The 27,762-nt window shown below is 34.3% G+C and overlaps 1 protein-coding gene across 1 annotated transcript in view; it reads left to right on the top strand.

The window, feature by feature from the left end:
* Window positions 1–27,762, top strand: part of LOC103260722 (sorting nexin-13-like) — a 102,350-nt gene that overhangs the window by 56,306 nt on the left and 18,282 nt on the right. The window contains exons 6-12 of the mRNA XM_021712487.1: window positions 6,970–7,091; window positions 7,184–7,285; window positions 9,502–9,590; window positions 15,378–15,461; window positions 23,887–24,025; window positions 24,404–24,492; window positions 26,236–26,335. Coding sequence (XP_021568162.1) covers window positions 6,970–7,091; window positions 7,184–7,285; window positions 9,502–9,590; window positions 15,378–15,461; window positions 23,887–24,025; window positions 24,404–24,492; window positions 26,236–26,335 — 725 coding nt within the window. The remainder of the gene's footprint in view (window positions 1–6,969; window positions 7,092–7,183; window positions 7,286–9,501; window positions 9,591–15,377; window positions 15,462–23,886; window positions 24,026–24,403; window positions 24,493–26,235; window positions 26,336–27,762) is intronic.

Genomic DNA, 27,762 nt, shown 5'->3' with positions numbered 1-27,762 from the left:
TCTATCAATTTGCTTATAACTTTTATGAATCAGAAGGTTACATTTTGTTGTTAAGGTGGAGTAGAGAGAGTACTAAATTGAAAATTATTTTTAAAAGTGTGTATGGAAAAAAAGTGTGTGGGATTGGTAATTATAGCTAATTTACTCTGGGATTAAAGTACTTCTCTGATAGGAGACTTAAAGTACAATGATAAGAATAAGATTTATTTAAACCTTTTACCATATTTCTGTGTGACCAGAAAGGATGCTTGACTTTAAACATAAAAATCATTTATTAGACTAATCTTTTCTTGTTGATTAAAAACCTTGTATCAGTGAAACCTAAAATTTTTTGTACAACTGAACTAGCACTGTTCTTTATAGAATACTATAAACAATAAATCTGTAGTGTTGTAAGTTTGTGATTTTAAGCTTTCTGAGGCAAATGCTCTCACTGTAGTCGATTTTAAGCTTGTCACATAAAGGCATTGAGCATGAGAATAGGAAGAGGGGAGCACCATTGGTTCTCCCACCCAGCACACAGCTGGGAAAGGGTGCAGCCAAGTGATGAGGGCAGAAGGTTTGTAACCACGAATAATGAGGCTTATTTCCTTGTTTGGTTGCTGGTTTAGTTTCCATAAAGAAGAATTTACCATATATTTTTTAGGAATATGGTAGGGAGTATTCATAAATTTAATGTAAGTTCAGGATTGTGCAACAGATCAAGTTAATTTCATTATTTTGATCAGTACTGATGACTAAATCCTTAAAGTAGATGACAAAAGAGAAAAAAGGTTCTCTAGAGAGACAGTTATTGTAACCTGTAGTAATTATGAGTAAATTTAGTTTTGGGGTAGGATTTAGTAAGTTTAGGATGAAGCTTATTATTCTGTGCCTTTAAAATTTTTCCCAAATTCAATTTCAGGCTGAGCTTTTGACAGTGTAACAAAGTAGTTATTCAAGGACTCTTGAAGGATAGAAACAAGTTTCAGGATTATGTATTTTAAAGAGTATTCTTTCTAATAGCGAATTGAGAGGGTGAGTTAGTGCCTGATTCAGTGGCTCAAGAAAAAAGAAGGAATATTTTCTTTCACAGATAAGTCACTTGGTTGCTTTCTCTCAACAACAAAAAATCTGTGGGTCATTTGATCAGAAAGCCCTCTATTGCGATACAGTTTTCTTAAAATCTTCTCAAAGATACTTGTAAAAATTTACCCAGAAGAAGTAGGAATTCTATTAAATTTTTTTTGCGTAGATGATAGAGACCTTATGTATAAGATTAATACCTAATATTGTCATTTTATATGATTGGTTATTATATTGTTAATTAATCAACATACCTTTAAAAATCCTTTACATATGTGTGTATATTACTTTCTCCCTTGAATTTCCTTTCAGTTCTAAAATTCTCTGGACCTGTGTGTATATGCATGTGTGTACATACACAGAGGGTGCTAAAATATATATATACACATTTTAAGCAAGGAAGGAACTATTAAAATTGTAACAATATATACCTATAACAAAATGAATATAAGTCACATTTGATTTTTGCAATTACAATAGGTACTCAAAGTGGTTACCATCAATATCCAGACACTTCTGATCATGGCGAACTAAAAGTAATACATAGATACTTACAATGTGTATACGGTTTTTGGCACCCCAGTATATAGTGTATATAGGTATACATACACATTATTCAGTATATAGTGTACTATGCCATTCTCACTGTTTTTAAGTAAGATCTTAGTATCAGTTCTGTGAAAAACTAAAGTGGAATCAATAACATAACATTTTTTGCAGGATTGTGTCTATAGGAAAAGCAGTTTTTACTTTTATCATTTTGACAGAAGGCACCTTTTCCAGGAAAGTATTCTGCCATGAATGTAAAGATCATCTTTACTTTCAAATGGTCACCCTCTTCTCTAGTCAGGCAAGTCTACAAACATGACACTTGCATATATATATATGTATCATGCTCATTCTCCTCTTTTGCTCATTCTTGTATCTTTTCTTATCCCATATAAACATGTATCTTTTCTTATCCCATATAAACACCACACATTCATCAAGATTTAAGTGTCGACTTCCTTAATGAAGCTACTCTAAATTACAACACATCACGTAATTGATCTCTGCTTATTTGTGTGTATCATTCTCCTCATCAATATTTTAAGCTATTTTTGAAATGGTACCAATTCTGTACTATTGTAGTGAAAGCTCTCTTAACTGATATTTAGTTAGCCAGTGTTTGCTGTATGCTTTGTATGATATGCTAATTGATACCCCTAGCATTAAGGTTAGGCTAATGAACTACTTTCTATCATTTCTGTCCATTTTTGTTTCCCTCCTTTAAGTTTTTATGCTTAGCAAAAGTCAGTGTGTGATGCCTGGGCCCCATCTCCAGAAAATCCAATACAGTTAGTCTGTGGTATGACTTGAACATCTGTGACTTAGAAGAGAAAAATAAATCTGTTTAACAAAATGTTGTATTTGCTTCTTAGCCTGTATATCCTAGTTATACTTTTCATTATCATCATATAATTTAATTAACTCTTAGATCAAAGAAATAGGATTATGGCAAGTTAGTTTCTGTGAAAACTAAGTCCCTTGCTTTGGAGTTACTCACAACTGGTTGGTAATTGTTGTTGAATTAAGTATGAAACAGACAATTATAAAACAATGAGAAAAGGTCATAAAGCGCTCGATATTCAGATTTGTTCACAAAATCTTTAGTTGTAATGCCATTTTAATGAAACTGGAAGCCGTAGCTTTTGCAGTGTGGGAACAATTTGTAGTTTATTCAAGACAGGAGGCACGTTAATCCCACTCAACAGAACCTTAGTCAAAGAAAAAGTTTTAGTCCTACATGAAAGATTTATATAATTTAAGTTAAAATGAAATATACTCATGGTTCCATTTTTGATCAAATGTTTAGATTTCCCTACTGACCAATTACCAGTTTTCTGTACACTCTATCTCTGTGTATGTGTGTTGTTTTATTCAGTTCATATAATCATAGACTGAAAACTGTAAGTGTCCTTAGAGAAAACAAACCTTGGGAAGTGATGGGACTTGCTGAATTTCATAGCTTATGAAATGGTGAGTCCATTACTTGAATCAAAGATATCTGTGCCAGTTCAGTGCTCTTTTCAGAAATACTTAATTGATTTTGGCATTGTTTTGTGTTACTGCTGATGAGCTGTACTCTGCTAAGAATATGTGGAACAAGTGAGGCAATTCATATAATCCCAGTCTCAGCCACATATTTGGGGCATTCCTTGCCATTTTTTAAGGCATTGGTTGTCATTAAGTAGTATTAGGGCAAAAAGAACTTTTCAGTACATGCTCTATTTCAACAGGAAAAAAAAGCAACTGTTGTCTGTGCTTTGTGTAGCCATTCTTCAAACTCCTCTTGAAAACAGTAATCTGACCCCAAAATAGGAATCAGTAAATCAATATGTATCCAGTGCCTCCAATGTTAAACACATTATGTAGTCTCTGGAGGGATACAACTATGAGTAAACAGACACAGGCCTGCAGCGGCACATGCCGGGTACTTGGGAGGTTGAGGTAGGAGAAGAGCTTGAACCCCGGAGTTTAAGGCTACAGTGCACTGTGATTGTGCCTGTGAATAGCCTCTGCACTCCAGCCTGGGCAATATAGTGAGACACTGACTCTACCAGACACAGTAGATCTGTGCCTTCTGAGATTTTTATTCTGACAGCGAATGTATTTAACTGCAGGTTGTAAATACCATAAAAGTGAAAATTCTGATATATGACTGTAGACCAGACCTAGCCTGAGAGAACAATGGAGAGGGCAGGATTCTTTGAAGGTTGCCATGTGGAATTGACGTTTTAGATGAATGCTAAAATATAAAAGTGGGAATTGTCAAGTGAATGTAGGGGAGAGAAGGGAAATTTGTGGAGAGTGGGCAGGGCTGAGTAAACTTGGCAGAGAGACTAGTCTGTCCAGAGGTGCTGGGGTAAGAAGGGGCATGTTTGAGTTTGGAAAGTGGAAACAAAGCCTATGGATCTACAGAACAAAAAGTAAGGAAGAGGGTGAAATAGGTGATCAGGAGGAAATGAGCAAAGGGTTCAGGTATGCAGGATCTTAATGTATTCATGCTTAGCCCTAATAATAGTGGGGAGTTATTGGTGGGTTTTTTAAACTCTCATTCTGGAGTCATTTTGTGCATTTCATATTTTTAAAACAATATCCTCTGGCTTTTCCAAGTAAATAGGAATAGAGGGGCAATGAGTTGATGTAGGATGGTGGCGAGGGGCAGGATGGTGGCGTTAGAGATAGAGATGAGGGCATGCAACATTTATGTTCAGAGAAGTATGCTTTATGGTTTGGTTTTGTTTTTGTGTGTCCATTGAAACTTCATACTTGTGTGCATTCCTAGTTAACCTTAATTATTTCTTACAACCAATCTATCAAGATATATAAGCTTCAGAGTCCTACTATACATTTTATTTTTTTCAGGTTAGGGTTGACTGTATCGTTTATTCTCTTGATCATGTAAGAACTGTGTTCTTTTATTTTTAAATTCAAGAAATGACAGCTTATTAATGACAATAATAAAATGAAAATATTGGTAATAAGATCTATTGTGCAATAACCTGAGTGTTGCATGGGGGACTATTTTAAACAAAGTGAAGAAGAACTTTGTGAGCATAATTTAAGAATAATTGATATTAAGAACTCTAATAGAAAGCAATGACATAGATGCAGTAGAAGTAAGTGTGGCTATTCCATAAGTGAATGATTTTTTAATTCATATTCACATAGCTTTTATTACATATTTATCATGCAGCATAATTTTAGAAAGTACTTCTCTGTCAGAGTGTTTTCCAATTTTGTTAAGACAAAAATTGCTAGAAATTGTTAGCATATATTCTTCTAATTTATTAATGGGAAACAGTGTACTATTGTTCCTCCTAATCTAGAATTTCCTTTGCGCTTACATGTAGTCAGTGGAAATAAGTCAAGCAGAAGGAAAATAACGACCTTGGATAGAGATATACTAGGATGCAACAAAATGTATACCCATTTGAAGAGATGTTAAGAAGTATTTGCTATAAACAGAAGTGTCTGGATGCTGATGGTAACCACTTCGAGCACCTCTTGTAATTTCAGAAGTCAAACATGACTTGTATTCAACTTATTGATTATTACAATATTAATATAGTTTTTTATTTCTTAAAATGTGTATACATTTTTTTCGCACCCTCAGTAGATTATCTGCAGTTTTTCCTATTTTCACCACTTTCAACATAGTTCTGTATTGAAAATAGAAATCTATGTTTAAATTTAAAATAATTTTATATATTTGCATTGCTTGATAATTATACTCATTTAAAATGTTATTACATCCTCTGATGAATGAAGATAAGTTTAAAATGTCTTTTAACGTTGGCAAATTTTATTTTGTTTTAAAATTTCAGGAAATTAAATAAATAGCATTGTACCATGAAGCAAGAACAGATGTAACTCAAAAGATTATATATTCTGTTTTCTTCTAAATTTGTTAGAATGAAGCTTTTACGGATTAAATGAGCTATGGCCTATACTAAGTAAATTCTGTTTTTATAAAATTTTCAAGTATGGATGATTTTGAATAAATATTCATGTAAAGATTTTTGAAAGATGCTTACACAGATTGCAAATTTTTTTAAATAGGAAAAAAGAAATTCTAGAAACTGTTAGGTTTGAGTTTTTATTTTAGGTTTTATGTTGAGACTGAATATTGTTACCAAGTTTAGTTATATGCTTATATACCTGGCTCTTATATTTTAAATAATGTTAATTAACCCTTTTTTAGGATCCCTGAGCTCAGGAATACCTTTTCATGTTAGTGTGTTTTTATGTTCATTAACTTACAGTTTTATCTTTATGTTACAACAAACCATAGTTGTGCCTTAAAAAAAAATTAGTATACGAGTGTTAATAATTTATGTTTTTATTTGAAAACAGCCATCTGTTTTTTTTTTTAATACCGCCCTCTTTAAAGTTTTCTCTCAAAAAGTAACAGTAATCAAGGCAACTTCTTCACTGGCTTTTTTATTATATATATGTGGGTAATTATTATAATGAATTATGGTATGCTTTTTTCGTTCCCCCATTGCCTGTTGTCTTCATGAACAGATTCGGTATGTTTCTAAAAGAGTGAATTAATTTTAGCACTATTTTAGGAAAAGTAGCATCGAAAAAATGTTTATTTAAAAATCTCACTTAATCCAAGAACATATGTAAATTGTTTTGTGCTATCTGTTGTTTTTGCTACCTGTTTCACTGGTGTACTGAAGTAGCAATGTTTCTTGTGGTCTGTTGCTTGTAAGCTGAAGTACTAGATAACTTCATAAAATCAGTTAATCACTTTTTTCATGGGTATGCTGAAGGCTTTATATGTGTGATATTTTATGTAATTCTTTAAACCATTTCTATGTTGGTTATTTCTAGTATAGGCAAACAGAAATCAGTCCAACTCATGCCAGAAGTATTTGGTTCAGAACTTGGGTTGTATAGCTAAAAAGAAAAGTTTGGTTAATTCAGAAAAGATTCGGAAGAAACCAGGAAATGTTTGAAACGTTCTGTTAAAAGCCAGAAAAATATTGTGAATCCATATGTATTCCTATAACAGGACTGAGAAATTGTGTGATATACCTGTTGTTGGACTCTTTTCAGATCTAACTGGAAAAAAATTAATTTATTTTCCTATTTATTTTAAGCATTTAGATAGTGCTTTTAAACTTTGGCGCATAAAATAATTTCATATTGTTAGAAGACTTAGTGAAGTAGACTTGGTGTACTTTGGGTCTTGTGAAACAGTGCAAAGATGCAGTAATAATTAGTGAACAAAATCTAAGTACACTTGTATAATCTCTTGTAATCATGTTGTCTGTCAAGAGTTATTAGAATGAATTTATGTTTTTGAGAAAGCATTTATTTAATGGTTTTATATAATATATTTTCTGTAAGGTCAAAAGAAATAGACTGGCAACCTTATTTTACTACACGCATTGTGGATGATTTTGGCACACACCTACGAGTATTCAGAAAGGCTCAACAAAAAATAACAGAGAAAGATGATCAAGTAAAAGGTGATATCTTCATTCCATTTGAAAATTAGGATTTAAAAATTTGTTTTCTTTTATCATTTTATGTATCTTGAATTGTTCTTTTATTTGTCCAGGTACAGCAGAAGATCTTGTAGATACCTTCTTTGAAGTTGAAGTTGAAATGGAGAAGGAAGTTTGCCGTGATCTAGTGTGCACTTCTCCCAAAGATGAAGAAGGTTTTCTTTTCAATATAACCTTTTTTAAGAAGAGTAGTTGGTTAGAGACAAGTTAGTGGAACCAGTGAATAAATCTAAGGGTGAAACTTTTCTTACATAGTGATGGGAAGCATAGAAAGAGACTCTTCATTCTGTTTTCTTTTTTAACTCTTAATTGAAACTGTCTTCTTTTAAAATATAGGAAACACATTTTCTAACTGAAAATTTTTTGTTTTGATCTATAGTCATTTATCTTCCTCTTGAACTTATTATTTATACTTTAAGAGTATACCTATTCCTAAAATATTTTCTCTAAAGTAATTATTATAATGATTTCAAATACAATTTATAGATTTGAATGAACTTATCTTTTATTTGTAGGAGTTTAGAACAGACAAGGACGTTTGAGCCAAGGACATTGTCTTTTCCCAGTTTTACAACTATTAAGTCTTTGTTAATTGACACATTTTTTAAATTAACAGGGTCATTTATATAATTATATTCCCAGGAAGTGTCAGCATAGGAACAACTACAGAAAAACCTTTCTAGTTATAGAAATTGTTTTCTTAGATTTTGAAAACGTGTTAAGCTTTTTAATTTCTTTCCTTTGCTCCTTCTTTTTCTTTTTTCTTCTTTTTACATTTATTGTACAACTCAGTTTTTAATTACTGGTTTGTTAGCACTGTTAGGAAATTTGACCCTTGAATAACACAGGGGTTAGGAGCACCAATTCTTCTGTGCAAAGATTTGTATATAACTTTTGACTGCCCAAAAACTTAACTACTAATAACCTACTGTTGACTGGAAGCCTTACTGATAATGTAAATAGCTAATTAACATATGGACTAGTATCTACATAGATTTTACGCATTCATGACATACCTAAATTTTTCTTAATTTCTTTGATATTTCTAGGCTACATGATTCATCTGTGAGGTTTCTCAAATTATCACAAATCTCCAACAAATTTTCCCATGTATTTATTGAAGAAGATCCACATATATGTGGACCTGATCAGTTCAGACCCCTTATTGTTCAAGGGTCAACTGTAATAACTAATGCTATAAGAAACAGATACATTGATGTGCAGTATTTTTATGTAAGTTGAGGTTTCTGAAATCAGTAAGGCTTCCAGTCAACAGTAGACTATTAGTAGTTAAGTTTTTGGGCAAATAACTTTTAAATATGCCAAGATAATTAATGTGTGGTAGAAGTGCAAAGCACATGGTACATCTAAAATTGTTTTAGGGAAAAACACTTTTGTAATTGAAGTTTCTTATAATTCAGAAAACTGGTTAAAACAGAGCAGAATTTCTAAAAAAAACGTTTGATTAAGGAATATTTACTACATGGAGACCGATGAAGGAATTTTCCATGAATACTGATGTATACTAATAGCTAAAATAATAAACCAGTGTAACCAGTAAACTTATTTCTACTGCTATTTTTGTGTGTCTTATATCAAGAATAGGTGGAAACTTAACATTTTCTAATGTTATTATAGCTACTTTTTTTGTTTGTTTGGTTGGAGTCTCACTCTGTTGCCCAGGCTGGAGTGCAGTGGCACACGCACAGCCACCTCAGCCTTGACCTGCTGGGTTCAGGCAGTCATTCTGCCTCAGCCTTCCAAGAAGCTGGAACCATAGGCCTGTGCCACTACACCTGGCTAACTTTTTTTATTTATTGGAGAGACAAGGTCTCACCAAGTTGCCCAGGCTGATCTTGAACCCTTGGGCTCAGGCAGTCCTCTTGCCTCCATCTCCCCAAGTGCTGGGATTACAGGTGTGAGCCACTGTGCCTGGCTCTTTTTTTTTTTTTATTACCTGCTGAGATACTGAAGGATTTTTCTTGAAATAAACATTGCACATGTATTTTTAAACGTGCAAATAACTTTTAAGTATGCCAAGATAATTAATGTGTGGTAGAAGTGCAAAGCACATGGTACATCTAAAATTGTTTTGGGGAAAAACACTTTTTTGTAATTAAAGTTTCTTATAATTCAGAAAACTGGTTAAAACAGAGCAGAATTTCTTTTAAAAGTGTTTGATTAAGGAATATTTACTACATGGAGACTAATGAAGGAATTTTCTATGAATATTGATGTATACTAATAGCTAAAATAATAAGCCAATATAACCAGTAAACTTATTTCTACTGCTATTTTTGTGTGTCATATCAAGAATAGGTGGAAACTTTATGTTTTCTAATGTTATTATAGCTACTTCTTCTGTTTTTAGGATTTCTAAGGGATTTGTGTGAGGTCTTATTATATTTATTGCTACCTCCTGGAGATTTCCAGAACAAGATCATGCGATACTTTGTCAGGGTAAGCTTAAACTTATACCAAATAATGGTTGTGAAGAAACCTAGAGCAATAGTTCTCAAAATTTTGGTCTGAAGAAACTGTTACACTCTTAAAAACTAAAGACTCCAAAGAGCTGTTATTTATATGGACTTTCTTTTTGATATTTATGTTATAAATAAAACTAAGAAATTTTAGAAACGTATGAATACGTAAACATATTTTTCCTTAGTTGGTAGATTGATGATATTGTCACATAACTCTTATAAATTTCACTGTATGTACATGGAGAATGAGAGTGAAAGACAAATAATATCTTATTATTAACACGGTTTTGATACAGACCATTTGAAAGGGCCTGGGAATGTCTGCCTAATCCCCAGAAAGTCCTTGGCCAAGATTTTGAGAGCTGTCTGACTTAGAGTTAGGTGCTTAAATTTTTGGTTTTAGCAAAATTATGTTGTTCATTTTCTTTTCTGTTGCTTTATCTAAATTAGGCTAGATAAAAATAACATTTCTGGACAGAAACTTAAAAACTGGGCCGTTAAAATTCTGCTTTTTCTAATTGGAACATTAATGTCAAATTGAATGTAAAGGAGTAATGTTTGACTTTGACTGTTGGTTATGATTGAGAAATGCTAACTACTTAAGAACTTACCCTGGTTGAATGGGTACAATGGAAGTTTTGAATTTTCCTAAATAGGAAAACATATGGTCTCTTTATCTTCCTGCAAAATGGATACTAATTCCTGAGGTGTGTTTTTTGGTTATTATGTTTTGTTTAAGCAATACCACACAATTTCCTAATACCTACCTAGCTTGGATTCAGTTAACTTCTCAGGTATGTTAATGGTACTTATGTGAAAGGTACATAAAAAACTTTGTTTTAATAGGAAGAGACTGATAGATAAAACTGTATATTGTTAAGGTAAATTATTTGGGTTGGTCATTCTCAAGGGTGGAAAATACCTGGCGTGTCTATCAATAAATTCGCATATACCACTGAAGAAAGACATTATACATCAGATATAGCACTCATTCATGCTGTGTATCAATTTGATGTAAGAATCTGTCTCAGCCGGGCTCGGTGGCTCAGGCTGTAATCCCGCGCTTTGGGAGGCTGAGGTGAGTGGATTGCCTGAGCTCACGGGTTCGAGACCCACGCGGACAACTTGGCGAGACCTCATCTCTACAATAAATCAAAAAATTAGCCGGGCGTGGTAGCACACGCCTGTAGTTCCAGCTACTTGAAAGGCTGAGGCGGAAGGATCACCGGAGCCCAGTAGGTCGAGGCTGCGGTGGCCAGGAGTGGCCACTGCACTCCAGTCTAGGTGACAGAGTGAGACTCCTACTCAAAAAGAAAAAAAAAAAGAATCTGTCTCCATGATATTCCAGACAGCTGCCATTGCATGACATCTCAGCAGTGTTTCTCATGACTGGCCGGCTTTTCCTTTTTGAATTTCTGTCTTTTCTTTGCTTCCTTGTCACTGTTCTCTTCAGATTTTTGTCCTCCTTTGATCTTTTTAGTCATCTTTTTGCCCTTTAACTCTTTTTCTGCTTAAGGTTTAAGTATTCAAGGTCTTCAGTCCTAGGCCTTTTTCTTGCTTATTCAGTCCAGTGATTTTGAACACCATCCAAATGCTGATGAGATCCAAGTTTATAGCTTTAGTCCAGACCCTTCTGAGCTCCAGGATACTCTGACTGGTTGCCCAGTTGAAACCAGTACTTGAGTATCCCACAACCCTTTTAAACTTAAATGTCTAGAAGTCCTATTCTTGTTTCCATATCCTGTTTGCCTCTTGGTCTTTTCTCCATCCCAGTAAATATATGACCATTCAGCACATTTTTCAAATTCTAAGACCTTCCAGAGGCTTACAAGACCCTACATGGTGTGACTTTGTTTACCGCTTTAGCTTTGTGCCATTACTGTGTCAAGGGAAATCAGAGCTGGACAGTGCTTTCAGTAGTAAAAACAGATTTTATTCAGGAACCATTGCAACAGGAGAAAAGAGACTTCAGTACAGAACTGCACTCAATTCTGTATATAGCAAATTGGGATTTATAGCCAAGGAGCAGGGTGGGGATTAGTAGATGGAAAATTACTAAACAGAAACATAAAAGGTAAGGGAGAATTCTGGCTAAACACACTTAATGGGATTCTTGTTGAAAGTAGGCCAGAATGATCAGATACCAGGGGTGAGGGAATAAGGAATTTGATCAGATATCAAGGGTAGAAGAGTTGTGGCTAAACCAATTTGACAGGATTCGTGCTGAAACCACTCATTACAAAGATGAGCAAACATGGAAGCCCAAGGCCTGATTTTAAGAAGATTCTGAGTAGCCTGATGAAAGTTTGGTCAGCAGTTACTATATTCCAACCACACTAGCATTTGCCCCCAGAAGTGTCGTTTTCCTCCCCACCATGGGGCTGCCTCATATACTTTTTTTCTCTGCTCAGAAGATTGTCTCTGTTTTCTTGGCTAAATTGTATTCATTCCTTATATTTTACTTAATATCACTTCCTCAGAGATGCTTTCCTCACCAACCAATCTAGAGCTGCTTGTTAATTTCCTATTATTGTAGGTCTGTTTTTCTTCATAGTATTTGCCATATTTTAAAGTAGTAGCCTTGTTGTTGTGTTTACTTACTTGATATTTCTTTCTCCCAAATGAACTGTAAGAGACCATAATTGTATTTATTATAATTTTACACTTAGTGGTTAATATAGTACCTGGCACATAGTCGGTCCTTCAGCTCCTTAAGGATTGACTCCTAACAGCCACAAATGAAGATCTGCCTTGTTACATGAGGTTACTATTTAAAATTAGTAGGGTTTTATTTATTTATTTATTAATAAATATAGCTTATTTAAAAGTAAATTAGAGAGAGAAAGAGAAGGGAGTTAGAAGATTCACTTCCCCAGTGTTGGGGAGGTGCCAATGCCTGGAAGCATGGCAACAGCCATAGCTCAGAGAGCACATGGCCACACCAGAGTCTAGCAAGGCAATGGCCCATAAGTAGGGTTTTAATGGACAGATATATTTTGCTCTGGATTTCTCTTTCAGGGTAATGTTTTGTTTCTTTTTGGTTGAATCTAATTGAGTGAGGATAACTATAGAGCACACATTTAGCAAATCAGTTTTTTAATTTTAAGTTGAGAGAAATTTTTTTATCAGTTTCCTTTTGTCAGTAATTAAATCTATTTTTCAAAAGACATTTTTGTTTAGATTAAATAACAGATGAAAGTGTTCTTTTCTTTGGATGGATCCTTTATATAGATTGTACAAATCACAGTATTTGAATAAGATAGGTACTTTTTTTTTTTTTTGAGTTAGAGTCTCACTCTGTTGCCCAGGCTGGAGTACAGTGGCATGCTCATGGCCACCCCAGCGTCGACCTGCTGGCCACTGGCAGTCCTTCTCCCTCAGCCTTCCAAATAGCCAGAACTACAGGCATGTATTACCAGGTCCGGCTAATTTTTTATTTATTGTAGAGACGAGATCTCGTCAAGTTGCCTGGGCTGATCCCAAACCCGCAGGCTCAGGAAATCCACTCCCCTTGGCTTCCGAAAGTCCTAGGATTACAGGCTGAGCTACGAGCCTGGCTGAGATAGTTACTATTTAATTGCATCCGTTTTCTTGCCATTACTGTTTTATTCATTTAAAGATTCATGGCTTCATTAACTTTGTATCTTTTAGGCCCCTATATTTGACAGCTGGTGGTGTCTTCTAGAAATTAAGGTGTCTTAAAATAGGAATTACATGGAAATGACTACTTACTTTGGAATATTTAGAGTTCTTACTAAAATAAATGCAGGAATTGTTTAGTAATATGATTAGCTCTTGACTAACCAAACCCTTTTATGAGGCAAATTAGGAGATCAAAGTGGCTTTCTAAGACAGATTAAAAAATTGAGTTAATAAGAAACAAAAATGTTTAGAATTCTTCCTCATGTGTTTTTTTCTTATTCTGAAAAGAATTTTTTTGTGTATGTGAATTTTCTCCTTATAAAGTACTTTTTAAAAATTGGACACATTTTGCCAGAGACATAATTTGAAGGAAGAAATTACATAAATTAATATAATTCTTGAGAAATTAGAGGTGAAAGCTAACCTTGAAAGAAGCAATTCCTTGTAATTTAGTACTGTAAAATGTCCCCAAAGACATTTCCAAACATTACTGTGCCTCCATTAGTCCCTTCTGGACATACTAATTTATCGTGGGGTACAAGTGTCAGAGATTTGTCTAGTACATCTTCTAAAAGTAGAATTATATAAAATGTTTCTTTAAAGGAAAATCCACATTCTATGAATTTTTATTAGAAAAATGACAAAGGTAAATTAGAGATATGAGAAAAAGGAATAAATAAATTGTCCTTTGCTTGGAAGAGTGAAACATCCTGTTAAGCTTGTTATCTAACAGCCTTCCTGGTATTCTTAAAAAATGGTGTTTCGTAAATTTAGATTTCACTGGCATTCAGGAATGAAGGTTGATACCAGGTGAAAACATTTATCGACTCAGTATTAAATTCTTAGTTTCTTTACTTCCATTCATTTCTTAAATGCCTGCTATGTTTAAAATAATGACCTGGAGAAGGTAGGGCAGGAGAATTAAATATTTTTGAAGGTTGAAAAAAAATCAGTAAATCATTCGGCCAATCCCACCTATATACAAAGGATTCTTTGGTAGCGTTAGTTAGTTAGAGAAATACAAGACATACAATTACATAGAAAATATTATGTGATAAATGCTATAAATATAGGGCATGAGTGTATTTTCAGCATGTAAATTAAAAAGTATTTCAGTTTATTTGATAGGATAGATTCTGTAGTTAGTTTTAAAAGGAAGAGCAGAATTTTGATAGGCAGGAGCATGAACAACTGCCAAAAATGGGAAGGTATATTCTTGGAGAATATTGAGTAGGTTGTGTTATCATATTTATTTTTAAAATATTTTTATAAGGAAATATTCATAGAAAAGCCTACAATAGACATGTATCAACCAAAATTTGTCATTTTAATATTTTACTCTCATTGTTCTGTTTTCTCTCTTGAAGTAACCACAGTTCCAATATTGTATCCTTTCCTTTCTTTGTTTTTATACGATTTTTAAAATTTTTATTTTAAAGATGTGGGGTATAATTCAGGGTTAAGTATAAAAATGGACATTGTACAGATAAATTTGGGGCCTATACACACCTTCAGTCTCATGTTTTGCCTTTTATTTATTTTTTATTTTTTTGAGTTGGAGTCTCACTCTGTCGCCCAGACTGGAGTGCAGTGGCTGCTCCCGGCCACCACAGCCTCTCCTGCTGGGCTCTGGCGATCCTTCCGCCTCAGCCTTCCAAGTAGCTGGAATTACAGGCATGCGCTACCACGCCCGGCTGATTTTTGATTTATTGTAGAGATGAGGTCTCGCTGCCCAGGCGGGTCTCGAACCCGCGGTCTCAGGCAATCCACTCACCTCAGCCTCCCAAAGGCACGGGATTACAGGCTGAGCCACCGAGCCCGGCTTGTTTTGCCTTTTAAAAATTGGTATCAGTACTAATGTACTAGAGGAATACCCTTTTGCTTTTTTTCACTCAGGTCTGTTGTTACTGTGGACATGTGTCCAGGTTGATATAGCTCATTTTAAAATTTAAACTGAGGTTTAATTGCTCATCTTTTTTATAAGATTGTATAGGTCATCAAGTTATACTTTTCATACTTTTCTTAAGTAACAGCATTGTGTTTAGGATTTTTGCATCATTCTATTGATTTGAGAAGCTTATTTTTTATACTTCTTTTTTGTTTAAACAAATTTTTTTTCCAGGAAATCCTTGCACGAGGAGTTCTTCTTCCATTAATAAATCAACTCAGTGATCCTGATTATATTAATCAGTATGTCATATGGATGGTAAGTACCTTTTAAAATGACAACGCTTTTTGAAACAATTTTCAACTGTAAAAATACAGTTTAGAGATCAGGATGTCAGCAATAATTACAGAAATTTAAAATGTTTCTAAAGTAATCCCTGTATTTCTCTTTGCTCTTATGTTAAATGTACTGGCTAGATTCTCTTTAAGAATTTGTTGATTATCATCTGTACACTTATGGTGCTACTATTTGAGGAGAATATTTTACTGCCCATGTGTACGAGGAGGACCCCCCCCAAAAAAGAACTTATTTATTAAAAAAAAAAAAGTTACGTAATTATTCTTACATGTTTAAACTTCAGTTACCGTTAAGGTACTCTCAATACATCTATGGAGATGCTTTTTCCACTGCTCAAAACAGTTTTTGTCAGTTTTGATGCCTTTTTGTGCTTCTGCCATTTTTTGTTTTACCACTCACACATGGGCAGAACATTTCCCTTTGAGGACTTATTTCATCCAGGGAAACAAAAAGAAAGTTGCTGGCGGAGAGATCAGGTGAATAGGGAGGGTGGGACTTGGGAGTCATACTCGTTTTATTGGTCAAAAACTGCCTCACAAAATTTCCAGATAAAAGCTTCGGTTCACCATTTGATTGAGAGGAACAAAATCTGGGTGTACTACAAGGGGCCCACCCTCTAAAAGACAACTCCTTTGTGTGTGGGGAGGGGGAAGGCCTTTTGTATAGATGATGGGCATTTTTAACAGTTGCTATTTGGCTTTAAATACTACTTGGGATCTGAACTACTTGAATAGCATGTATCTCAAATTTTATATTAAATAATGCAGGAAAACATGGAAGATAGAATTGTAGAGTGAGAATCAGACCTGCGTTCTTGATTTGTTTCTGTAAGTTGCTTAATGTGTCTATTGTAGTTAACTCATAGTTTTCTCCTCTGTCAGATATATCAGAGAGTTAGTGATTATAAGTTTATAAGTGCTAATTTTTTTTTCTTTTTATATATGGTTTTTCTTAATAAACTCATGGTCAGTGAGTTATAAATGTGCTACCTGCTGGGGATACACTTTAGTATATACGTTTAGATCTTAGATTCATTTTCTAGGATCTGGAATTTATTCTAAAATATTGGTCCTCATTAATTCATTATTGCTTTCCTAAGAATTACTTGATTGTTCTTTGATGTCTCTTAGGCATTATCAAGCTTGCCATTGTTTTATTATTGTTTTTCTTCAGTTGTTTCTCAGACCAGAGTATGGTACTTACTCAAAATTGTCTCATTAATTTTATATTCCTGGAGGCTTTCCTGGAGATCATAGAACTTGATTCTTCTTTTCCATTGCTAACTTTTTTAGAGTCCTAGTAGCACTACCAAAAACTTTCAAAGTATGTATAACCACACAATTTAAAATTTTTAAAATGCATATAATTTGGTTAGGAATTCTCCTAAAAATTCATTCTCAAGTGATAAGTTGCCACAATTTATAATTTTTAGTTTAAAATTAAAAAAATATTTTGCTTTAAACATTATAGATACATAATATACATATTTATGGGGTACATGGATATTTTGACACAAGCATACAATGTATAATGATCAAACCAGGGTAAAATTGAGGGTGTCCATCTCCTGAAGTATTTATCTTTGTGTTAGAACATTCCAATTCCATTCTTAGTTATTTTGAAATATACAGTAAATTATTGTTAACTATGGTTACCCTAATGTGCTACTGAATGTTAACTCTTATTCTTTCTAATTGTATTTTTGTACCCATTAACCATTCCCTATTTAAACAGTCCCTTCCTGCTACCATTCCTAGCCTCTGATAAACATCATTTGACTCTCTAGCGCCATGAGTTAATTTTTTTTTTTTTTAAACCACCACATATTAGTGAGAACATATACTATTTGCCGTCCTGTGCCTGGCTTATTTCGCTTAACATAATGTCCTCCAGTTCCACCTGTGTTGTTGCAAATGACAGGACTTCATTCTTTTTTTATGACTGAATAATATTCCACTGTATAGATGTACCACATTTTCTTTATTTCTTCATCCATTAATGGACATTAGGTTGATTCATATCTTAGATATTGTGAATAGTTCTGCAATAAACCTGAAAGTGCAGATATCTCTTTGATATACTGATTTTCTTTCTGTTAGATATATACCCAGCTTTAGAATTTCTGGATCTATGGTTTTTCCATTTTTAGTTTTTGAGGAACTTTTTTACTGTTCTTCAGAGTGATTTTACTGATTACGATTCCCAGCAACAGTGTGTGAGGGTTCCCCTTTTTCTGTATCCTTTGAAGAAGAGCCATTTTAACTGAGGTGAGATGGTATCTCATTGTAGTTTTAATGTGCAGTTCTCTGCTGATGAGTGATATTGAGCATTTTTTTCATATACTTGCTGGCCATTTGCATGTCTTCTTTTGAGAAATGTCTATTCATATGTTTTGCCTATTTTTATAGGCTATTTTGATTATTATTATTTAGATTATTATTATTATTTTGCTATTGAGTTTGAGCTTCTTATATATTATGGTTATTATTGTTTTTGTCATATAGATAGTTTATAAATATTTTATCCCACTATATGTGTTGTCACTTTACTCTGTTGATTATTTTCTTTGCTGTTCAGAAGTTTTTGGCTTTATGTGATCCCATTTGTCCATTTTTACTTTGGTTGCCTGTGCTTTTGTGATCTTAACTCAAGAGACCTTCTAAACTAATGTCCTGGGAGTGATTCCTTTGTGTTTTATTCTAGTAGTTTCATAATTTTAGGTCTTAGACTTAAGTCTTTAATTCATTATGAGTTGATTTGATGAGAGATAGGGTTTTAGTTTCATTCTTCTGTATATAGATATCCGGTTTCCCCAGCACCATTTATTGAAGAGACTATTCTATCCCCAATGAATGTGCTTGGCACTTTGCCAAAAATGAGTTGGCTCTATATGCTTGGATTTATTTTTAGGTTATTTATTTGGGTCCACTGTTCTGTGTGTTCTGTTTTTATGTCAATACTATGCTGTTTTGGACTATATATTGATAGTATACTTTGAAGTCAGGTAATTTGATACCTGCAGGTTTGCTAGTTTTGCTCAGGATTGCTGTGGCTTTTTAGGGTCTTTTGTGGTTCCATACAAATTTTAAGATTTTTTTTCCCTATGTCTGTGAAGAGTGTCATTGGTATTTTGGTATAGATTATACTGACTTTGCAGATTGCTTTGGGTCATATGGATATTTTAACAATATTCTTCCAGTCCATGAACGTGAGATATCTTTCATTTATGTCCTTTTCAGTGTCTTCATCTGTGTTATGTTATCATTTTTCTTGTAGAGATCTTTTACCTCTTGTTAAATTTAATTCTAGGTAATTTTTTTGTAGCTATTATAAATGAGATTGCTTTATTTCTTTTTCAGTTTCCTGTTGGTGTATAAAAATGATACTGATTTTCCTATGTAGATTTTGTATCCTGCAACTTTACTGAATATGTTTTTCTATTCTTACAGTTCTAGGGTGGAAGTTTTAGGTTTTTCTAAATATAAGATCATATAGTCTGCAAACAAGAACAAATTTACTTCTTCCTTTCCAATTTGGATGCCCTTTGTTTCTTTGACTTGCCTTATTGCTCTGGCTAGGACTTCCCATATGATAATAAGTAAAGGTGGTAAGAATTGACATCTTTGTCTAGTGACAGTTTTTAGAGGAAAACCTTTTAGCTTCCTTCCATTCATATGACATTAGCTGTGGGTTTGTCATATATAGAATTTATTCTGTTAAGATATTTTTTTCTATGCCTAATTTATTGAGAGTTTTTTTCATGAAAGGATGTTGATTTTATCAAATGCTCTTTTAGCATCTATTGAAATGATCATATTTTTGTCCTTGATTCTGTTAAAGTATATTATGTTTAATGATTTGCATATGTTACTACCCTTGGGCGAATCCCACTTGATCGTGATGATTGATCTTTTTAATGTGTTGTTGAATTTGGTTAACTAGTATTTTGTTGAGGATTTTTACATGTATGTTCATCAGGGATATTAACCTGTAGTTTTCCTTTTTTTATTGTGTCCCTGACTGGTTTTGGTATCAGGGTGTGTTTTAATTTCTTTTTTATTTTTAGTGTAACTATTACAGTTTAACTATTATAATAGTTTAACTATTATTTGCTTTGTGGTTATTGTGAGGCTTACAAAAAAGTATTATAACAAATTATTGTAAACTGATGACAAATTAACTTTGATTGCAAAGCAAAAAACAAAATCCCAAAAAGCTTTACACTGTAACTCCATCCTCCCCCCCAACACACATTTTGATACTTTGTTTTCTCAATCTGTGTGGTTTATGTTGTTCAGGGTCCACTTCTACCTCTAGTTCTCTTGATATTTTCATCACATCTGCCATAACTTCCTCCACTGAAATCTTGAACTCCTCAAAGTCATCCATGAGAGTTAGAATCAACTTCTTCAAAACTCCTGTGAATTTTGATAGTTTGACCTCTTTTCATGAGTCACAGATGTTCTTAATTGCATCTAGAATGGTGAATCCTCTCCAGAAGGTTTTGAATTGACTTTGCCTAGATCCGTCAGGGAAATCATGATCTATAGCCTTATGAAATGTATTTTTTAAATAGTGAGGCTTGAAATTTGAAATGCCATCTTGATCTATATGCTACAGAATGAATGTTGTGTTAGCATGCATGAAAACAACATTAACCTCTCTGTAAGTCTTTACAGAGTTTGTGGGTGATAAGGTGCATTGTGAGCTAGCAATAATATTTTGAAAGGAATCTTTTTTTTTTTTTTTTTTGAGCAGTAGGTCTCAACAGCAGGTTTAAAATACACTTTTTTTGTTCTGTTTACATAGTACTTGCAGGGTAGATTTATCATAATTCTTTAGGGGATTTTCAGAATGGTAAATGAGTGCTGACTTTAACATAGAGTCACCGAATGCATTAACCTCTAACAGGAAAAGTCAGCTTGTCCTTTTAAACTTTGAATCCAGACATTGACTTCTCTCTAGCTATGAAAATCCTAGATGATATCTTCTAGTAGAAGGTTCTTTTGTCTCTGTTGAAAATCAGTTCTTTGGTGTAGTTCTTTCATCAATGATCTTGGCTAGCTGTTCTGGATAACTTGGGGCAGCTTCTCCTCAACACTTACTGCTTCTTCACTTTGTACTTTTATGTCCTGGAGATAGCTTCTTTCCTGAAAACTCATGAGTCAACCTCTACTAGCTTCCAACTTTTCTTCTGAAGTTTCCTCACCTCTCTCAGCTTTTTAAGTTATCTCTTAAAGTGAGTTATCCTTACTTGAATAAGTCTGTTTTGACTTTTGACATGCCTTCTTTGCTAAGCTTAATCATTTATAGCTTTTGTTTTAAAATAAGTTTTGTGACTCTTCCTTTAACTTAAACATTTAGAGGCCATTGTTGGGTTATTAATTGACCTTATTTTAATATTGTTGCTTCTCAAAGAATAGGAAGGCCTAAACAAAGAGAGAGAGAGAGATGCTAGGAACAGCCAGTTAATTTGGCAGTCAGAATACATACAACATTTATTGATTATGTTTGCCATCTTGTTATGGGTATGGTTCATGGCACCCCCCCAAAAAAATTACATTAGTACTATCAAAAAGATCAGTGATCACAAACCATCATAACATATATGGTAATAATGAAGCAGTTTGAAATATTTTGAGAAATTATCAAAATGTCAAGACATGAAATGAACACATACTATTAGAAAAATTGTGTTGATAGACTTACTTGAAGCAGGGTGGCTATAGACTTTCAGTGTGTAAAAAAGCACACTAAAGCACAATAAAGCTAAGTGCAATAGAATGAGAGATGCCTGTATTCATTTCATTTTAATTACAAGAATGAAATTACTTTCCGGCTATTTTTTAAATTAATATCACTGTTACTATTTGAATGGTTGCTTTGGGGAAATACAGTGTTCTCTAAGTTATCATTAGCCTAGAGTACGACAGAACATAGAATCTGAAGAACCTTGCTGCAGAGTCATTTTAATTCAGTCCCTATCCTTTTCTCTTTTGTCATCATATATTTTGCATCTCCATGCATAATTCATTTCACAATGCCACGTTAATGTTTGCATTAAGCAGTCAGCTGTTCTTAAAGAAACTAAGAACAGAATAATATCTTGTACATTCATCCCCATATTTACCATTTTCAAGCTGTTCATTCTTTTTTGTGGGTGTCAAATTTCCATTTGCTGTCATTTCTCCTCCTTCTGAAGAACTACCTTTAGGATTCTGCGTATTGCTTATTTGCTGAGCTTTTGATTTTTTGAAAATATCTTCATTTTACTGCAAAGTTTGAAGGATATTTTCATTGGTTATAGAATTCTGGGTTGGCAATTTTTTCCTTTCGTACTTAAAAAAAAAGTATAATTGTCTTCTTGCCTCCAAAGAAGTTAATTTGCTCAGTGCCATCGATCCCCTCCATGTAATGTGTTTTTGTTTTTGTTTTTCATTGTCTGGGCTTTTACTGTATTTCGTTCCTTGACTTTTTGTTGACAATAGAAAATATCCCATATCTACTACCTTTTCACAGCTCCCTCTTCCTATTGTGCTTAGTTTAAATTTCATTGACAGTGATATTTACTGTTCTCTCTACAATGTCCTCTACTCCTTTATCTCTGACTGTCATTTGCTAGGTGATACCACAGCCCTGGTTAAATCCAATACTACTGCCAACTCTATTCCAAACCTACTTTTATCTCATTTGAAATTTATGAGCACTAATCTTAACTGTGCCCTTTAAACTTACCTTGCAATTGTTACATTTTTCCTGTTCTATTTTCTGCTCCACTCTTCTGAATAGCTCTTTACTACCCCCTCCAGTTTTATCTAGTACTTTTTCACCCTTAGCCCATGACCTACTGGAATAAATGAGGTAATCAAAAGAGAACTTTAATAATGTCCTGTCATCACATATATTCATTACTATCATTTATACACATTCTATATTTTCTTCTGTTTTTGTGGATGAAGTATCTGTGCATCTAGCTAAGACAGCTCCATTACTTGTGCTCTATAACCCACTTCTAGACAATTTTATTTTATTGCTTCAGCAGTTTGGCGCTTTCTGTCCTTTATCATCAAATTTTTACTCTCTGCAAGATCATTCTCATTAGCACACACTTGTTCTGTTATCTCTCTCATTTTAAAAACAAAAACAAAAGAAATTTCTGATCATATTTTCTACTTTAGGCCCCTTCTTTTTATGGCATAACTTTCATAGTCAAGAGAGTTGTCAGTGAAACAAAGAGAAAAGAAAAGACTCCTCCAATAGAGTTTTCTAGGTCAAGAAGTGTGATCTCCATTGTTAAATTTTATGGTCAGTTCTTAGATTCTCCATGTTTTCTTTGTCCTTTATGAAACATTTGACATACCTTATTATTTTCTTTGTTACTTTATTTTGCTTGTTAAGGCACCATACTTTCTTGGTCCCCCCCCAACTTTCTGTCTTTTCTCAGTCTTTTTTGCTGTTTAGTAGTTCTGGGTGTCAGTCCTAGAGTTTTCTCTTTTCAGTCTGCCCTCATTGCCTTAATGATTCCCATCCACTTTCATGGTCTTAAGTATCAGGTATCAGTGACTTTGAAATGCATATTTCTTCCTAGTTCTCCTTTCTGAACTCTTGTCCTTCAGATCCCAAAACATGCTTATTGTCTCCATTTGGATGTTTAATGGGATCTCACCTGTCCAAAACCAAGCTCGTGATATTCTGCACCCCTCCCACCACATAAAAACCCTTGCTCTTCTTGATATTTTTCCCATCTTGTTCATTGTTCTAATCGTCAGGCCAGCAATCTTGGTATAGTTCTTCATTCTTTGTATTTCATATCCGTGTCTGATGTGTCAGCAAATTCTTTTGGAAACAGTCCTCTACTGGAAGAGACTACGTAGCACTTTTTACTACACCCCCACTGCCACCATCTTCTTCCATTTTATTATTAACTTGTCTTTCTTCTACTTTTAACTCTGCCTTTATTCTGTTTTTATATAGCATCACAGTGATCCTTTTATATTTCAGGGAGAGTGCTACTCCTAAGTGCTAACTTCTCATTTTTGTCAGAGTAAAAGCTAAGATCCTTAGACTATACTACAAGGTTTGTCCTTCATTGTTGCTGACCTACCTTCTACTCCTCTGTCTTGTTTGATTTGGTTCTAGCTATCATGGCTTCCTTGCTATCATCTAACATTTTGAGCATACTCCTGTACTTTCTAGTGTGCTGTATATTATATTTTGCTTACAGTCTGTGGCCCATTAAAATGTAAGTGCCAAGAGTGCAGGTTATTTATTTATATATAAGCTTTAGGTATGTAACACATTGGTACATAGTAGGCACTCAAGATTCAATTTTCCTCTTAATACATGAGCTCTCCTCCCACCTGCTTTTTTAAAACTTTCTTTTCAGATCCGTGATTCTAATTGCAATTATGAGGCCTTTATGAACATTATTAAATTGAGTGACAATATTGGAGAGCTAGAAGCAGTCAGAGATAAGGCAGCAGAAGAATTACAGTATCTTAGATCTCTAGATACTGCTGGTGATGGTAAGTAATTTATTTAGGTGAAAATTTGTCTTAAGGACTATCACATCTTCAAAACTTTGATTAATTTACCTAAAAGTCATTTTGGTTGTTGTTTTCACTTTAATTAAATCTTCCTTATTATGTTACCATGTGTTTAGAGTAAAAGCATTATTTTCTGAATGTGATACTGTGAATATTATAAGTATCTCTAAAGATAATTGGAATGCTTTAATTTTAATTAAATAATTTTACTATACAACTTTAGATTATTTCTTTTAATGAATAAAATAATTGCTCTATTTATTGATTATTTTGTTATTTACAGTAAGTGCATGTTTAAGATATTTCACAAACAACTTTAACCACTTTCTAACTCTTAATAAATTTGTTTGTTTTTAGATATCAACACTATAAAAAATCAAATAAATAGCTTACTATTTGTAAAGAAAGTGTGTGACTCAAGAATACAGCGGTTGCAGTCAGGCAAAGTAAGTAAAGTACTTTTGAATAAACATTTAGTTATAAATTGTTTATAGTGATTAAAATGTCCAGTAAATGACACAAAATAGTATATTTACCAGTGACACACTTTACAACAAGACTTTCATAAAAATTTTGTCTTATACAATATAGCATGATAGTATTTGTTTAAAATATGCCAAAGAGATTAATTTCAACACTACCCCAAAATGGTAAGGTAATTAAAGATTCCAGTCTACTTTTTGATTTATATATTCATTTACTCATATGTTATTTAGTTATTCAAAATTTGCCATTTGTTGAATTTTGTGGATTGGGCACACAGTATTGAATTTTGATGAGCCAAATAGACAGTCTCGTTTCATGGAGCTTACATTTTAGTTGCAGAGTCAGAAAATAAACAATAAGCACATTTATGTACCTATTGGGTGCTGATGTCTGCTATGAAAGAAGTATGTATGGCAAAGTAGAATAGAGAAAATGTCTTGTACTGTTTTAGGTAAATGCTGAGAGCTTTGGTGACATTTGAGCATAGAGAGATGTGAAAAAGATGAGGGTATTAGTCTGTGATTTGCTTTTGTTTGTTATTGAAGATCCTTTTAGGCAGATGTGAGAGCAAATGCAAGGGCCTTGAGATGGGAATGTACTTGGTGAGTCAGAGGAAGTCAATGTGGCTGGTATGGAATGAATGATGTGTTGTACTAGTGATGAAGTTACAGAAGAACCTGGGGATTAGATCATATGTGGTTTTACAGTCCCTGGTAAGATTTTTATTTTATTCTAGTTGTGATGGAAATCAGTTGGAGATTTGCCCTGGCAAGTGACAAGTTGTGAATTAAGGTGATTACTTTGGCTTTTTGTGAAGAGTAGACTGTGGTGGGATGGTGGGGGTGAGAATGGAAGCTGAGAGATTGTTTATAAGACCTGCTTTAAATCAGATAAGAGATGTGAGAAGTGAGTAGTATTAACAGAATTTGCTTACTGTAGTAAATATGGGGCAAAAAAGAAAGAACTCAAAGATGATTCCAGGGTTTTTGGTTTGAGCAACTTTCTAAATAGTGATGCTGTTTACTAAAATGGGTAAAACTGAGGGAGGAGAAGGCTTGGAAGAGAGAAACAACTTTTGGATATTTTGATTTGAGATCCCTGTTTGACAGTTAAGTAGACATGCTAATTGGTAATCTTGAGTTCGAGGGAAAGTTTAGTGATGGAGGTAAACTTTGTGAATCTCAGAATTATCAGATGTTTATTTAATGTAGAGAGACAGGATGAGGTTATCTAAGAGAGTGAGTTTAAGTAAGAAGATAGCAGTGACTTGATCCTAAGACACTTCAGTGAATAGAGTTTAAGACAGAGTGGAAGATCCATTCAAGGAAACACAGTAAATAAATAGCTGGTTGGTGAGACTGAAGGAAACTTGGGCATGCGATGTCCTAGAAGACAAGGGTAAAAAGTATTTACAGAAGGGAAAAGATTTCATTGAGTTTGATGAAAACTGAGAATTGACCGTTGGGCTTGCTACCATGGGGATTATTGGTGACCTAACGAGAACAGTTATGGTAGAGTCGTAGAGTAGGAGTTTAAATTCACTCAACAGGAGTATTTTATTAGGAAACAACTTGCCTGAGAAGGGAAGAACTTTATTTTTATTCCATTTTAATTTGATGTTTTTTTCCTTATATTTATGTCAAGATTTTTAACCTAATGAGTGATTAGATAAAATATTAACCTGTATTCACTTTTGTCTGTAGGAGATAAATACTGTGAAACTGGCAGCAAACTTTGGGAAACTTTGCACAGTCCCCCTGGACAGCATTCTTGTAGACAATGTTGCACTACAATTTTTTATGGGTAGGTAAATCCATTTTATTTAAATGACATAAACGTTGAAAATTTTTTTCCCAGGTTTATTTTTTTTTTTTTATTTTTTACTTTTTAGTTGGAGTCTTACTCTGTCACCCAGACTGCAGTGCAGTGGCATGCTCACAGCCACCACAGCCTTGACCTGCTGGGCTTAGGCGATCCTTCTGCTTCAGCCTTCCAAGTAGCTGGAACTACAGATGCACGTCACCACATTCAGCTAATTATAGTGATTTTTTGTAGAGACGAGGTCTCACCAAGTTGCCCAGGCTGATCACGGACTCCTGGGCTCAGGTAATCCTCTCACCTTGGCCTCCCAAAGTGCTGGGCTTATAGGCTGAGCCACTGTGCCTGGCCTCAAGTTTTTTTTTATTGTGGTGAAATACACAAAAATTTAATATTGCATTTGGCCTTGATGGCTCAGCCTGTAATCCTGCACTTTGGGAGGCCGAGGTGAGTGGATGGCCTGAGCCCACGGCTTCGAGACCCGCCTGGGCAACTTGGCGAGACCTCATCTCTACAATCAATCAAAAATTAGCCGGGCGTGGTAGCGTGCACCTGGAGTTCCAGTGACTTGGAAGGCTGAGGCGGAAGGATCTCCAGAGCCCAGCAGGTCGAGGCTGCAGTGGCCGGGAGTGGCCACTGCACTCCAGTCTGGGTGACGGAGTGAGACTCCAACTCAAAAAAAAGAAATTCCTTGAGGGAGAAGGAGTGAAGTTGATAAATGCCAGAAGGATTTGGAGGTAGGCTGAGTCTTTTTTTTTTACATTATTGAAGCAAATATTTCAAAATAGATGAGACTTTGGAAAATATTTCAATATCTTTGATGCATCCTATATTGAGTAACATCTAATAGTGCACACTCAAAGAACATTTGAGAATGACATCTATAGTGTGGTAAAATGCCAGCACTCTGTCCGGTCATAGCAGCTGTTTTCCCCAGCACCTATAAATTGCTATCTAAAGTCATGTATTCCTGTGAAAAAAAACCCAAACCAAGGTTTTACAGTGACCTGCTCTGGGAAAACCCGACTTGTGACCAGAAATACAGTTCAACCAATCAATTTAAATATTGTGGTCTCTTATTACTTGCCAGATTCAGAATACAGCATGTCTAAAACACAGAAATTCTCTTGAAACATTTATAATTTTATTGGTGTCGATCAGTGACTCTCAACACGGGTTCGACATGAGAATCACCTAAGCAATTTTGAAAAGCACAGTACTTGTCCCAGCAATTCTGATTGCTGGGCATCAGTATTTTCAAAACTCCTCAGGAAATCCTGTGTGCAGCTCAGTTTGAAAACCGCTGGTATAGCTCATCTCTCTTTTTCTTCTCTTTTTTGAGTCAGAGTCTCACTCCATTGCCCAGGCTGGAGCACAGCGGCAAGCTCACAGCCACCCCAGCATTGACCCGC

The sequence above is a fragment of the Carlito syrichta genome, unplaced genomic scaffold (assembly GCF_000164805.1).
Source record: "Carlito syrichta isolate Samal-C Ts95f unplaced genomic scaffold, Tarsius_syrichta-2.0.1 Scaffold303315, whole genome shotgun sequence".
NCBI classification, from domain to species: domain Eukaryota; kingdom Metazoa; phylum Chordata; class Mammalia; order Primates; family Tarsiidae; genus Carlito; species Carlito syrichta.
Note: the sequence above shows the minus strand (reverse complement) of the source record. Positions and strands in the feature narration are given on the sequence as shown.